We start from the raw sequence: 14,936 nt of genomic DNA, 5'->3' as shown, positions 1-14,936 counted from the left end.
CTCCCCGTACGAAGAACATCTTGAAGTTGTGTATCGAATTCTTAAGTATCTAAAAGGCACACCAGGAAAATGACTCTTCTTCAAGAAAAATGAGAAGAGAGGGGTTGAAGTGTATACAAATGCGGATTGGGCAGGCTCAATCACTGATAGAAGGTCAACTTCGGGGCACTGCACATTTCTTTGGGGCAATTTAATTACTTGGAGAAGCAATAAGCAAAGTGTAGTTGCTAGAAGCAGTGCTGAGGCTGAATTCAGATCAATGGCTCAAGGAGTGTGTGAGGTTCTTTGGCTAAAGAGGGTGCTAGCAGATCTTAAGAGACCAGTGAGTTTTCCTATGAAACTGTATTGTGATAACAAGGCAGCTATCAGCATTGCTCATAATCCGGTTCTACATGACAGGACTAAACATGTTGAGATTGACAGACACTTTATAAAGGAGAAACTTGAAGAAGGAATAATTTGCACTCCGTTTGTACCAACCATGCAGCAAATTGCAGATGTTTTGACTAAGGGCTTGTTGAGACAGTCATTTGAACTTCAAGTTAGCAAGTTGGGCATGATAGATATCTTTGCACCAACTTGAGGGGGAGTGTCGACAAGATATGATTTGCGGAAAATTACGAAAGATATGATTTGCTACAAATTTAGAAAGATTTGATTTGATTTATTACATATTTGATTTGATTGATTACAAATTTGAATAAATTTAGGAAAGATTAGATTTGAATAAAATTAGGAAAGATTGATTAAGGGAAAGATTTAATCAATCCCTAATTGAGAGAGATTTTAGGAGTAATTGAGAGAGATCCTAGGAGTTTGTCTCTCCTATCTTTTCTTATTTAAGATGTATGCTCAACATGTTTTATCAACACATTATCAATACAGAAGTATTTCTTCTTCTCTCCCTCTTCATTTCTTCTTCTCTTCCTCTATATTTTTCCACACTCTCAAAAATAATTATTTCGGGTATACGGGTCGGGTTTGTATTTATAGGTGAGGGTAGGTGGGTTAGTACGGATGAGGGTGATTAAGGGTCAATATGGATGGGTCAAGTGGGTCAATATGGGTGGGTCAGGGTGGATTAGGGTTAGGGTGGGTTATGACCCTTTAACAAGGATTGATGATGGGTCATGGTGGGTTGGTGGGTCAATATGGTGGGTTGGAATTCAACCCTTACCCAACCCACCCATTTGCCACCCCACCGCTTATGGGCTGCCTCTAGAGAGAAATCCATCAAAAACTAGATGAGTTTTTTGGACTGGTGAAGGTGTTGTTGTTCTAGCATTCACGGTAACTGGTGAACAGAAGGTGCTAATATTGTGATTTGATAGATGAGAGGCGAGACAAGCCTAATCAGCTGTCACAACCCAATTAGCAGTTTAAAGACAGATTCTTTAGTATCCACAGTCAGCCATCATTTCATCAAGATCCCAGATCAATCAATTAACTAGCAGATAGTCTTGCAAGAGAGGGTATTTTGAGGACTATCAGTGTCTTTGAGGGCATATTTTACCAGTTTTATAATTAAAGATAAACAAGAGCTAATAAAGAACATCTATTTTCAGGACTGACAGGGAATTACATAATAAAACAAATTGGGTGTAGAAGAAAGGTAGTGGAAGCAGCCATCCAAAAAATAGTTATCAAGATTAAAGATCAACTAATATATCCTCCTCACTTCATAATTTCCACATAAATACATAATGCAAATAACACATGCATATATACATATGCACACACATGTATATGAAGTTCAAGCCAGAGTGCAGAATCTCCGGCTGGAACAGGGGCACTACAGGCCAAGCCTGAATCTAATTCTGGCCTCAAAAATGAGCCTGAGCCAGAATCTAATTCTGGCCTCAAAAATGAGCCAGGGCCTGAATCTAAATCTGAAGTCAAAAATGAGCCTGCATCCAGCCCTTTCCCTATTGACATTTGGGAAGGAATGATTCTCTCTCTGGCTGCACCTCTTGGGTTCAGGACGTGCCAAGCAAAATCGCAACCTTAATCATGAATAATGAAGTTGACCTAATAGATTCATATTTTGGATTGGCAGTTTCTATATCATTGAATCACATGCATCTGAATTCTCAATCCAATGCTGCAGTACAAGTCAGAATTGAGTGGTCCAGGTAAAAATAAACATATTAAACATGAAGGTTCATACAGTGGAGCTCGAAATGGTCTTTCACGTCCTCCAAAGCGAAGCTGTCCAGACTCCTTCTTACCACCAAGGCCCCCTCCTATTTATGAAAGAGAACATTCAGAATGATCTTGTAAATAAACACCTATTGGTTAAAATGGAGCTTCTTTAACTGACCTAGCCTTCGTGGAATCCACCCTGGCATCAATTGCTGCCTGTTGTAATCCACTATAATTTCAGAGTCATCAATTATGGAATGATGTGCATCCTACATATAATAGGAAAATAATTCATCAAAAAATGACCATAAACTAGTTTTTTTTTGGCTTAAATACTCCACAATATTTAGTCAAAAAGTCAAGAATGTCAATTACTTCAAGAAGCATCTGTCCACCACAAAGTCACAAGTATCCATAGGTAAAACCTGTTCAAAGTCTTTACAAATGTATTACAGTTGTCCATATGAATAAATGTGGCTGACCATGTTATCCCACATCTCTTCAAAATGAAGTTTCCATAGTTTTAACAAGTTAAAACATAGCATCACAAGATAAATTCACCATTTCCTCAACCATTAAACATTATGACCTTAATAGCTTAACAATGGACTTCAGGTTGGCAAGATTCTAGTCAACTCAACAATGCCTTATCCTATTATTTGTGGCAAGTATTCAGATTGACAAGGTTGTTGCTAACTATTTGAGGAATTATCATCTCCTGCTCAAAGGTGATAATAAAGACTAAGGTGTTATTTGGTATCATTGACACGTCTACCTGCAACATTTGGGGTTGGTCAATACAAATTTTTAAGAAATGTGTCTTGTCGCATCACATAAGATAGTTACGTTAACTAACAAAGTGCATGCATGGTATTGATCATTGGCATTTATTGACAAAATGTCAAATTTGACACTGCAGGTAGAAATGGCAATTTGTATTGATCAACGCAAAAGGCTTGTGGTTGAAAAAGTATCTTCTCAAAAATTTGTGTTCACCAACCCCAGACGTTGCAGGTAGAGGTAGCAATGATACCAAACAACACAAATATTTTTACCAAGACACTACAATCATTGACAGTGTTGTCATAAATCATGCATACTTACACCAGAAGACAAAATGATAGAGGAAATATAAAAATATAACAAAACCAAAAAATGGACACCACCAACACCTAGAAGGTACCAAGATAGCCCATTGCACATAAACAACAAAGTGAACCTTGGATGACCATCAAGAGGTATCAAGCTCTCAAATAAAACAAAGAAAATATCCCAGAACACCTAATAAATGGTGTTGAAGATTAATTAGTTTTATGATGTTTTTCTGAGTAGATGTTTTATGTTAGTTGTTAGATAGGAGGTGGGGACCACAGTAGTTATGTGAGTCCAAATTGTATTATTTTTTTGAGTGTTATATATGCTATTTTATGTTTTGCCACCCTATAAGGGCATAGTTGTCTTTGCATTGTTCTATTATTTTAGTATAAATAATAAGTGAAGGGGGCGGCCAGATTATTGCTCTCTTTTCTTTTCAACTTCTCTTCTTCTCTTCTTCTCCTTCTCTCCTCTCTTCAAGAAACTACTTTCTTTCATATTTTTTTTCAGCAGATTCCTACTTGGTATCAGAGCATCGGCTAGGGTTTCTTGAAGCATTTTCATGCAGCCCTAGATCAGCCGACTGCATAAAGTAGTAAAGGGTTGATCAATCTGCTATAGATTGCCCAGTTCTTGGAGTTTTTGGTGGGATCTAGACATCAGGAAGGTGATCTACTATTCGGCATCAAAATCAGGAAGAACTAGAGTACGAGGACGAGTCCCAGAAAAGTTGGACTCTTTGTTTTTTATCTGATCTTGGGCGCCCAGGTATTGTTAGTTTTCTTTTGATTTTCTGAACAAGGCAGTTTGGTTTCTGAAATTTTCTAGGCCTCCCGGAGTGATCGATTCACTTTTCTCTCTGTTGGGAGGCATGGGGAGGAGAGAGATTTCCCTCCAACTAGGGTTTTCTTCTTCCAAAAGGGTTGGTTTCTGTGTGTGTGTGGTATTAAATTATTTTTTGAAGGTCAACAATCTATTTTTTCTTACTGTTGAACTGTTTGAAGTAAAATGGAGAGTTGGAATACCGAGATGAAATCTACCGGTACTATGGGACTGGGTGTTAGAGGTTGTAGTGATATTTTTGGGTCTGGGATCATTATTATAGTAAAACTTGATGTTACAAACTATTTGGAGTGGGTACAATCAGCTAAGATGGCTATTGGTGCCCGTGGAATATTAGGGTATCTCGCTAGGGAGGAGAAGAAATTTGATACAGACTCTTCCCGATGAGTGCAAGAGAATTGCATGGTAATGTCTTGGCTATGTAATTCTATGTTAACTCATATTGCAAAAAATTTCCTATACGCTAATATTGCTAAGGAGATTTGGGATGGAGTGACTGAAACCTACTCTCAAAAGCAAAATGAAGCCAGAGCCTATCAGTTAAGAAATCAGGTGACAAGTATGAAACAGGGAGAAAAACGTCTTGTTGTGTATTTCTCCATGCTGAAAACCCTATGGCAAGAAATAAATCACTTAGAAACTGTGGTATGGGAAAGCGTAAATGATGCAGCAACTTATCACAAACTAGTAGAGAGGAATAGGGTTTTTGAGTTCTTGCCAAGGCTGAACCCTGAATTTGACATTGCTAGGCAGCATATTCTTTATAGGGAGAGTGTGACACTCTCTTAGGCCTATGCTTTTGTCTTTGGAAAGGAGAGTATGAGGAATGTAATGCTGAGACAGCTTGGGATTGACCAGTCGGCTATGGTTGGTACAACAAAACCTAAGCCAAATGGAGACAGGGGGAGTAGTGAGACTAGAAGGGAAGATAAGAAGGACTTGGTGTGTGATTATTGCAAGAAACCTAAGCATACCAGGGACACTTGTTGGAAGCTTCATCCAAACCTTATGCCTGATCGGATAAAAAACAAAAAGGAAAATGCAAATGTAGCCACTACATGAGACTCTTCAGCCCCTCTCTCCCAAACTGATTGGGAATCCATTGCAGTAGCAGCAGTGAGAACAGAACTGGAGAGGTTTGGACAGCTTATAAGAAAGATTCACCCAGCTCTAGCCTTCTAGATGGGCAGCAGAATGCAGGAGCTAACTACACCACTTCCTTTGCACATACAGGTACTTCATATGCAACTACAAATCTTGCATCCACTTCAGGTAAGGAGGGACCTCCCTGGATTATAGACTCAGGAGTATCTGAGCATATGACTAATGCCCCTACCATTTTCAGTTCCTATCAATTGTGCTCCGGTAGAAACAGAGTCTCTACAGCAAATGGTTCACATATGCCCATTGCTGGGAAGGGGACAGTTAGAGTGACCAATGATATAACACTGTCTTCTGTTTTACATGTCCCTAGACAATATACCAACCTATTGTCTGTTAGTTCTTTGAGAAAAAAAATTGAATTGTTCTATGACCTTTCTTCTTGGTAATCGTGTTTTGCAGGATCTGGAGTCAAAGAAGATGATTGGTAGTGGTCATGAGGTGAATGGAATCTACCTTCTGGATGAGATTCCGAGACATCAGGGCCATCATGTTAGTAGCAATAGTAGTAGTGGGTCAGAGTCAGGGAACCGGATTATGCTTTGGCACAATCGCTTGGGACATCTTTCTTTTAGTTCTCTGAAATGACTTTTCCCAAAGCTGTTTGAGTCTATTCAATTATCTAGTTTGGAGTGTGAGAGTTGTCAGTTAGGAAAGCATTGTAGACAGTCTTTTAAACCAAGTAATAAAAGAAATACTTCTGCTTTTAATATTGCACACACTGAAGTATAGGGGCCATATCAAATCCCTTCGATGGGAGGATTCCGTTACTTTCTCTTGTTTGTGGATGATCATACACGATGTTTTTTAATATATTTAATGAGATCACGTGATGAGGTTCCTAAGTTAGTACGACAAATCCACCAGATGATTCTCACGCAATTTTGAGTGAGAACTAAGGCTTTAGATCAGATAATGCCAGAGAGTACTTTGAGAAGGACCGAAACGCGTATCTCTTAGAACATGGTGTAGATCATCAGATCAGTTGTGCATATACACTACAACAGAATGGAGTTGCTAAGAGGAAAAATAGACACATTGTGGAGGTGGGAAGGAATCTTATGATGTGTGCTTCAGTTCCTGTGCAATTCTGGGGAGATGCAGTTCTTACAGCCGTACATGTGATTAACCGTGTCCCTTCACGGACTTTGGGGTTTAAGGTGCCATTTAGCCTTTTTTTTCCAGATAGAGAGATATTTCATATACCTCTGAGGGTTTTTGGTCGTGTTTCTTTCGTTCACATTCTTGGCCCTCATCGCAAGAAATTGGATCCTACGGCCAAGAAATGTGTTTTTCTTGGGTATGCTCAGAACCAAAAGGGGTATTGCTGTTATGACCCAATGTTGAGGAGTAGATTTGTCACTATGGATGTTACCTTTTTTGAATCCACATTCTTCTTCTCGAGTGGTTCTCCTCAGGGGGAGAGTTTTGGGGAGGATAACTCACAATCTGTTCATCTTCCTGTTTTTGTGGTGCCTCCATCAACTCAGCCAGCACCTACATCAATTCAGCCACCACCTGCACCATCAGTTCAACCAATGCCTACACCTCCAGTTTCATTACCTGAGCCACTATGGTCAGCCTCACAGCAATGGCTCCACACATCCTCGACCCACACCACTCTCTATCAGTCCTTCTGAAACTCCAAATTCGGCAGATACAGTTCCAGGTATTCCTCTTGAGCCTGAGTCTATTATGTTTTCTGATGATAATGTTTATGTCCCTAACATCATTGTTGCAGCTGATCCCACTAACCTTAATCTTCCCATTGCACTTCGTAAGGGGAAGAGAAAGTGTACAGCCCACTACATTTCACACCATCTTTCCTACAGTGCCTTATCACCCTCCTACCGTGCTTTTCTTTCTTCCCTGGATTCTGTGTCTATGCCCAGGAATGTTACTGAGGCTCTCTCCAAACCTGAGTGGAAAACAGCCATGCAAGATGAGATAGATGCTTTGGTCAAAAACCAAACTTGGGAAATAGTTGATCTCCCCCCAAACAAGGAGACGGTCGGATGTCGATGGGTATTCACAATGAAGTATAAGGCCGATGGCAAAATAGAGAGGTACAAGGCAAGGTTGGTAGCAAAAGGGTATACTCAAACCTATGGTGTTGATTATCTGGAAACCTTTGCACCAGTAGCTAAGATGAGTTCAGTTTGTATCCTTTTACCTCTAGCAGCCACCTATTCATGGCCCTTGTTCCAGCTTGATGTCAAAAATGCTTTCCTCAATGGTGACTTACAGGAGGAGGTATATATGGACATTCCAGCAGGCTTTTATGAAAATATTGGTAAAGGAAAGGTGTGCAAATTCAAAAAATCCCTGTATGGACTGAAACAGTCACCTAGGGCTTGGTTTGACAGGTTCAGAGGGGCACTCATCCATTTTGGATACACACAGACACAGTCTGATCACACCCTCTTTGTGAAGAGGAGAGATGCTTTGGTGTCAATTCTGATTGTGTATGTGGATGATATAGTGGTGACAGGAAATGATCTGGAGGAGATTGATGATCTCAACAAATCATTGCAGCAAGAATTTGAGATCAAAGATCTTGGTGAGCTCAAATACTTCTTAGGGATTGAAGTTGCAAAATCCAAGCATGGGATCTTCATTTCACAAAGAAAATATTTACTTGACCTACTACGAGAGACTGGGAAACTGGGGACAAACCAGCAGACACTCCTATTGATCCAAATCACAGAATTAATGGTGTGGATGGTGAATTGGTAAAGGATGTGGGGAGATATCAAAGAATGGTGGGCCGATTGTTGTATTTGTGTATGACACGACCAGATATTTCTTATGCTGTTAGTGTTGTGAGTCAATACATGCATGCACCTCGGGTTTAGCACTGCCAAGCTATTGAGAGAATACTTGCATATCTGAAAAAGTACCTTGGCAGAAGCATTATTTTCTCAAATCATGAGAATCTAAAGCTAGAATCCTATACAGATGCAGACTGGACAAGATGCTTAGATGACAGGAGGTCTACATCAGGAGTGTGTACCTTTGTAGGTGGAAACTTGATCTCCTGGAAGAGTAAGAAGCAAGCAGTTGTGGCAAGGTCAAGTGCAGAGGCTGAGTATAGATCCAAGGTTCATAGTGTCTCAGAACTTCTTTGGGTTAGATCTCTTTTGAGTGAGATTGGGGTGAAAGCGGAGGAACCTATGATGTTATACTGTGACAATTAGGCTGCAATCAATATTGCCCACAATCCAATTCAGCATGATAGGACAAAACACATTGAAGTTGATAGACACTTTATAAGAGAAAGGGTAACAACCGGAGAAGTTTGTTTGCCTTATGTCTCTTCAGAGTTGCAACTGGCTGATGTTCTCACTAAAGGGGTGGCAAGGAACAAGCTTGAACATGATCTACGCAAGTTGGGAATGTGTGACATTTACTCCCAACTTGAGGAGTGTTGAAGATTAATTAGTTTTATGATGTTTTTCTGAGTAGATGTTTTATGTTAGTTGCTAGATAGGAGGTGGGGACCATAGTAGTTATGTGAGTCGAAATATTATTATGTTTTTTGAGTGTTATATATGTTGTTTTATGTTTTGCCGCCCTATAAGGGCATAGTTGTCTTTGTACTGTTCTATTATTTTAGTATAAATAATAAGTGAAGGGGGCGGCCAGATTATTGCTCTCTTTTCTTTTCAACTTCTCTTCTTTTCTTCTTCTCCTTCTCTCCTCCTCACTTCAAGAAACTACTTTATTTTTTTCAGCAGATTCCTACTAATGGCAGAAAAAGACCAAGTCAAAAGACACACAAACACCAAAACGCTACATCTCTCACCAATGCAAGGCAACTGAATGTTGCTAACTGACAAAGAGCTTATTGACAACCCTGTCCCCAAAAACATGCTTAAAGGACATTCCAGATGACATTTTGTCCAACTTATTAATAAAGAACAAAATAATGAAAAGTCAGATGCAAGCCCATAGAAGGTTGGAAATCCTCAATAATTCAGTTCTACTAAATTAGTTTTTATACAAGAAAAATTATCCTATGGTAGATTTGTCCATCAAAAATTAATAGAGGGCATAAACTTTTGCTTAGATTGAAAAATGGTTAATTTTAAATAGAAAAACTATAACATATGACTTGGGTTGTGAAGTTTCACGATGGTCATTGACCTACTTAGGGATGCCTTTGGGTGATAACCCAAAAAAAGAGAGTTTCTGGAATCCGGTGGTGGAAAGATTTGAAAAGAGACTTGCCTCTTGGAAGAAGAATTACCTTTCCCTTGGTGAAAGGATTACACTAATCAAGGCTACCTAAGCTAAATTATCCATCTATTTCCTTTCAGTGTTCAAAATCCCACCAAAGGTATCCAATAGATTGGAGAAAATGATGAGAGATTTCCTTTAGGAACTAGGGGAGGAGAAGAGGGATCATAGGGTGAGCTGGGAGGTGGTGTGTAGAAGCAAAAATCTGGGTGGCTTGGGGATTGGGAACATCAAGAAAAGGAACATGGCTCTTTTGGGAAAATGGCTGTGGAGACTCCCAATACAAAAGGAGAGACTATGGGCTAAAATAGTGGTAAGCATACATGGCATGGAGCAAAATGGATGAGATGTCGGAATTCAAGCTACGACCACAAGTGCGTCACCTTCGAAAGCCATTCACGATCTGCTTCCAACTTTCTCTCCTCTCATCAAGTATGATTTGAACTTCCATAAAATTCTGCAAACAAATCTGGGTGGGGATTGCCGCTCTTATGGATTTGTTTCCTTCCTTGTATGCCCTTTGTAATTTTAAGAATGAGCCAATTTCTTCTTTCATTACCCCTTCTTCCTCATCTTCTGGGTTTGGGTGGAATCTGGGCTTGAGAAGGGTTGTGAGAGATACAGACTTGAATAGTATCACGAGCCTCCTTGGTCTCCTTGATAATGTTTTCTTGGACCCTACTAAGCTGGATTCTAGAATATAGACCCCCACCCCCTCTAGCTCCTTTTCTTGTGCCTCTTTTTTCAAAGTTCTAAGTCAGCCCCCTAGCCCTATTCCCCCTCCCTTCCCGGTCACTGAGGTTTGGTGCAGACCAATCCCCCCTAGAGTTGGTGGTTTTTGTTGGGAAGCATTTTTGGAAAGAATCAACACTGGTGACTTGCTCCAAAAGAAGAGGCCCAAGACTTGTTTATCACCTAACTAGTGTGTTCTATGTAAAGCGGATGGTGAAACTGGTTTTCATCTATTGGTAAATTGCCAGTTTGCTAAGTCCATTTGGGTGTGGGCATTATCCTCTTTGGGGGTAGTTGGAACCCTCCAACAAATTTGCAAAGCCTTTTTTCCCCTTCCTTCTTCAGGTGCCGATTGAAAAGGGGAAGAACCATGTGGAGATGTTTGAGGGCTGCTATATGTTGGGCTTTGTGGGAGGAAAGAAATTCCAGGATCTTCTCTGAAGAGGAGAGGGATAGTGAAGAATTGAGAGATTTGATCCATATAAGGGCAGTACAATGGCTGAAATTTTTAGAGCTGTTTACAGACTTCACAGTGGATGATTTATTGAGGAAGTGGAGTGAGATTGCTAACTGCACCCAGCCCAAAACAATAATGAATGTGTATTGGACCCCCCCCCCGGCCGGTTTTTTAAAACTTTAACTTTGATGGGAGTAGTCAAGGGAATCAGGACAATCGGGGATTGGAGGTGTGTCTAGAGATGAGAATGGGCTGGTTTTAGCCTTGTTTTCAGGCCCAATTGGAGTGGGTGATTCTCTCAGGGCTGAGATTTTTGCAGTTCTGGAAGGAGTCCAAAGAGCTAAGGAGATGAATAATAGAAAACTCATCATTGAAGGGGACTCGGAGGTGGTGGTAGGGTGGCTGAACAAAGAAAATAGCAGTTTATGGATGTACAGTAATGAGAGGAGGAAATTTAGATGGCTTGTTCAAGAGATGGAAATTAAGATCTGCTGGGTGAAAAGGTCAGCTAACTCCTTTGCTGATGGGTTAGCTAAGCAAGAAGTTGAGAGGGAGTTAATGTTTTGGGCACAAGTGTAATTTTTCCGTTTTTGTTCTTGGGAGCTCAAGCTCCAGCTAGAAGATAAGAAAGTTTATCTTCATCCTTGTAACATTTTTTTGATTAATTAATGAAATGTGGTTATTGATCAAAAAAATAACATATAACTTGGGTTATAGTTTGAAAAATGCTTAGATTTGTCTATCAGCGACAGGAATGTTGATTAGCAGTTTGTATATTAGTAGGTGAAAATGGGTTCAGTTTGAGTTTGTGAAATCAACAATGGAAAAATTTACAGGAGAAAAGATACCAAGGACAGAGAAAAGTTTGGGTATAGGAGATTACCAACATACCACATATGCACGGCGCATCTCCTTTTCGTTTTCATACTCAACAAAAGCATAACCACATGATGCACCAGTTACTGCAGATAAGTTACCGAAAAACTTAGAACAGCAGATCTTCACACATAAACAAATCCATAAAGAGAACTTGCAACTAAATTCAATAAATAAAGAACATCAGTAGGATTTACCAACACTACAAAACTTTCCTTGGAGCATAGCAAGATCAACTATTCTGGATTTGGCAATATCTTGTTATACCATGCTAATCAAATAGTATATTTGAGGTAGTACCAGCTCAGCTCTAGTCCTTAGAGAATGTTGAATGGTCTTCTTGGATCAGAATTTTATGGCTGTTTTTTTTTTTTTTGATAAACAATTTTATGGCTGTTGATGGCTGTAATGGCTTCTTGAAGGAATAAGAGAGAGAATACCTGGAATCACTCACACGGTAACTAGAATCACTCTAGGGCATGGGAATCGCTCGCCATATAAGCTGAAGAAAACTCAATAAACTTCATTGCCTTTGTGTAAAACATCCATACATATTTCTAGACTCTAAACTCATAACAATCCTAGGAGTCAAACTGTTAGACTCATAATAGTCTTAGGAGTCAAACTGTTAAACTCAATAATCCTAGTAGGACTCAAACCAAGCTGTTAAATCCTATTTCCATTCAAAGAAGACTCAATAACTCTAATCCTACTTATGCAATGACTATAAAATTTTAAATATAAACAAGCTATAACTAGACAAATTAAACCCTATCAATGGACCCTACAAAAAAATGCAAAATGACAAAAATACCCCCTACTATCCCAAAATACAGAAATACATAAAATTCCAATTTTGATTCTTCAACTTTTGCATCAATATTAGAAAATAATACCCAAATTCAATGTTATCATACTTGATCCAGTAAGCAAATGCAGACAAAATAGTTGGATGGCAAAAAAAAATAACATTTAGAAGCATCTGCAATCTAATGTCAATGTGAAAATAACTTGAAGCATGTAGGTTATATGAGATCATAACCACGAAGTTAATGCATATTAGCACTAAGAGAAACATTATACCAAGAGAGGCATAGGTTGTTGATATTTATACATGATACAAAATAGGAATACTTATCCTCCAGAAGTTACAAGAACCTAGCTAGCAAAATTAGTAGAAAAGACTAATAGTAACTATTATTATTAAAATGCAATCAAGAACTGAGCCTCAACTTTTTGGTTACCAATCATGAATACCAGACAAGAAATAGCATTCCTCATCATATATGTAATGATTTTACACAACGCCATTTTTTTATAAGTAATGAAAATTTTATTAATTCAGAGATTCAAGCTTAATACAAGCATTCCTTGGAGAGGCGCAAGTTGCAGCCTCTCCCAAACAAATTACAAAAGGAGTAAATATCAAATTACATCTGAGCTCAAAACAAATGTTCCCTACTTGCCCCTTGCTTGGCTAACCAATCAGCCAATGCATTTGCTGATTTCCCCACCCACTATATTCTCACAAACATTTTGTGTCAGCTGTAGAGAACATTGATGTGGGCCCCACATCTGTGGTCCCACTCTGTCCGTAGGGTAGAATGTATCTAGTCACAGCTGTGGTCAATTTGTTATTCTGTTATTCCTAGTTGCTGTTTATTTTTCAGTTTTATATTGTTTGTTATGTGTTAGCAGTTATGATGTAAAAACCAAGGGCAGATATGTCCTTTCATGTAACTAGCATAGAGATATATATTAAATTAAAGTGGCGGCGGCAGAATGTTGACATTCTGTTCTTCTCCTCAAAATCTGTGTTCTATTGCTCTCTCATCACTCTTTCTTCTACTTCTTCTTCACTTTCTCTTCTCATCGAATCTGAAACTTCTTAGTGATCAAGACTGATAGCAGTCTTGAACACCTACATGGTATCAGAGCCTTAGGGTTTCTCATGTGAGCCTAATACCAGTCGACCACATGAGAATCTCCTAGGACTAGAAGCTGAAAATGAGGAGTTCGCAAACTGATTCTTGGAGATCGCCAGAGGTGCTAGCAGCTATTGGAAACTTGCTAGGGCTGCAGAGTGTTGGTGGTCAGGAAGGATCAGAGAAGACTAGGGTTCGGGTAACCCTAGAAGGCAGCAAACATTTTTTTCCTTGTAAGCTGTTTACTTTCTAAGATAAGTTCTATCAGAGAAGATAGGTTGGACCTATCTGGAGGGGAAGGCCGAACCATCCTAGGTTTTTCTCTCCTCGATTCACTAGGGTTTTACAGCAAACCCTGGACCGAACTGTGTTTCTCTCTACTCTAGGATTTGAAAGTGATCTTGCGGCAAGCCCTAGTGCTTGACTGAACACTGTGATCTACCTGGAGCTTCCCTTAAGTTTATTGGTAGGGCTGATCAGATTCTAGGGTTTCTTATTAACCCTACTGCAAGCCTATCTATACAGTTATGTTTGGGTTGTGCAACTGAATTGCTAAATTAAGGACTGATTAAACCCTACTGCAAGCATATCACAGTTTTTTAAGCTGTTCTCAGAGTCCCAAGGGGTTAGAGCTCTACAGACAGCTACTGCTGTGTTGGCTAGTTGGTTTCAGATCAGAATTATTTCAGTTTTGTGCACATGCACTGAGAATACAGATCAGGCCTATACTGTTTTGATTGAGATTGGTTGTTCAAGTGCTATTTTGATACTTGACAGAAATCGAGTTTAAAAATCGGGCAGAAGGCAGCCTTGGGAACATCAGTTATGGTAATGTTTCTGAGATGAGTGGTCAGATTACGACTGTAAAGTTTGATGGATCAAACTATTTGGAATGGGCCCAATCAGCCATGATGGCTATTGGTGGAAGAGGTAAATTAGGGTACCTCTTGGGAGACATGAAAGAACCTCCCAAGGGAAACCCGACATATACCAAGTGGATGCAAGAAAACTACTTGGTTATGACATGGCTATGTAATTCTATGCAGCCTCATATTAGCCGGAATTATTTGTGGGCTAAGACAGCTAAGGAGATATGGGATGTTATGAAAGAAACATATTCCCAACCCCTTAATGTTGCTAGAGCATATGAATTGAAATGTGAAGCAAAAAATCTTAGACAAGGAGAGAGACCGGTTTCAGTATATTTCTCTACCTTGCAATCCCTGTGGCGTGAGATTGATCACTTAGAGACTCTTGAGTGGGAGAGTCCCAGAGATGCACAGATATATAGAAAGCAGGTTGAGACAAACCGGGTATTTGAGTTTCTGGCAGGCTTAAATTCAGATTATGATATTGCTCGGCGACAGATTTTGACTAGAGACAGTGTGATTCTCTCTCAGGCATACTCATTTGTACACAGTGAAGAGACTAGAAGGAAGATTATGATGCAACCTCAGCCACCCACA

General features: G+C 39.5%; 1 protein-coding gene across 2 annotated transcripts in view; it reads right to left on the bottom strand.

The window, feature by feature from the left end:
* The window catches only part of LOC148849183 (RNA-binding (RRM/RBD/RNP motifs) family protein), a 35,583-nt gene that overhangs the window by 9,973 nt on the left and 10,674 nt on the right, over positions 1–14,936 (bottom strand). Inside the window, exons 4-6 of one of the 2 annotated variants that reach the window (XM_088948167.1) lie at positions 11,561–11,631; positions 2,321–2,411; positions 2,168–2,243 (exon numbers count right to left, since the gene is read on the bottom strand). In XM_088948167.1, the coding sequence (XP_088804293.1) occupies positions 2,168–2,243; positions 2,321–2,411; positions 11,561–11,631 (238 nt within the window). The remainder of the gene's footprint in view (positions 1–2,167; positions 2,244–2,320; positions 2,412–11,560; positions 11,632–14,936) is intronic. The other variant, XM_088948168.1, reaches the window with a different exon arrangement.

The sequence above is a fragment of the Nelumbo lutea genome, chromosome 6 (assembly GCF_056320005.1).
Source record: "Nelumbo lutea isolate HS-2025 chromosome 6, American lotus-T2T, whole genome shotgun sequence".
Classification (NCBI taxonomy): Eukaryota; Viridiplantae; Streptophyta; class Magnoliopsida; order Proteales; family Nelumbonaceae; genus Nelumbo; species Nelumbo lutea.
The sequence above is the reverse complement of the archived record's forward strand: the minus strand, read 5'-3'. Positions and strand labels throughout refer to the sequence as shown.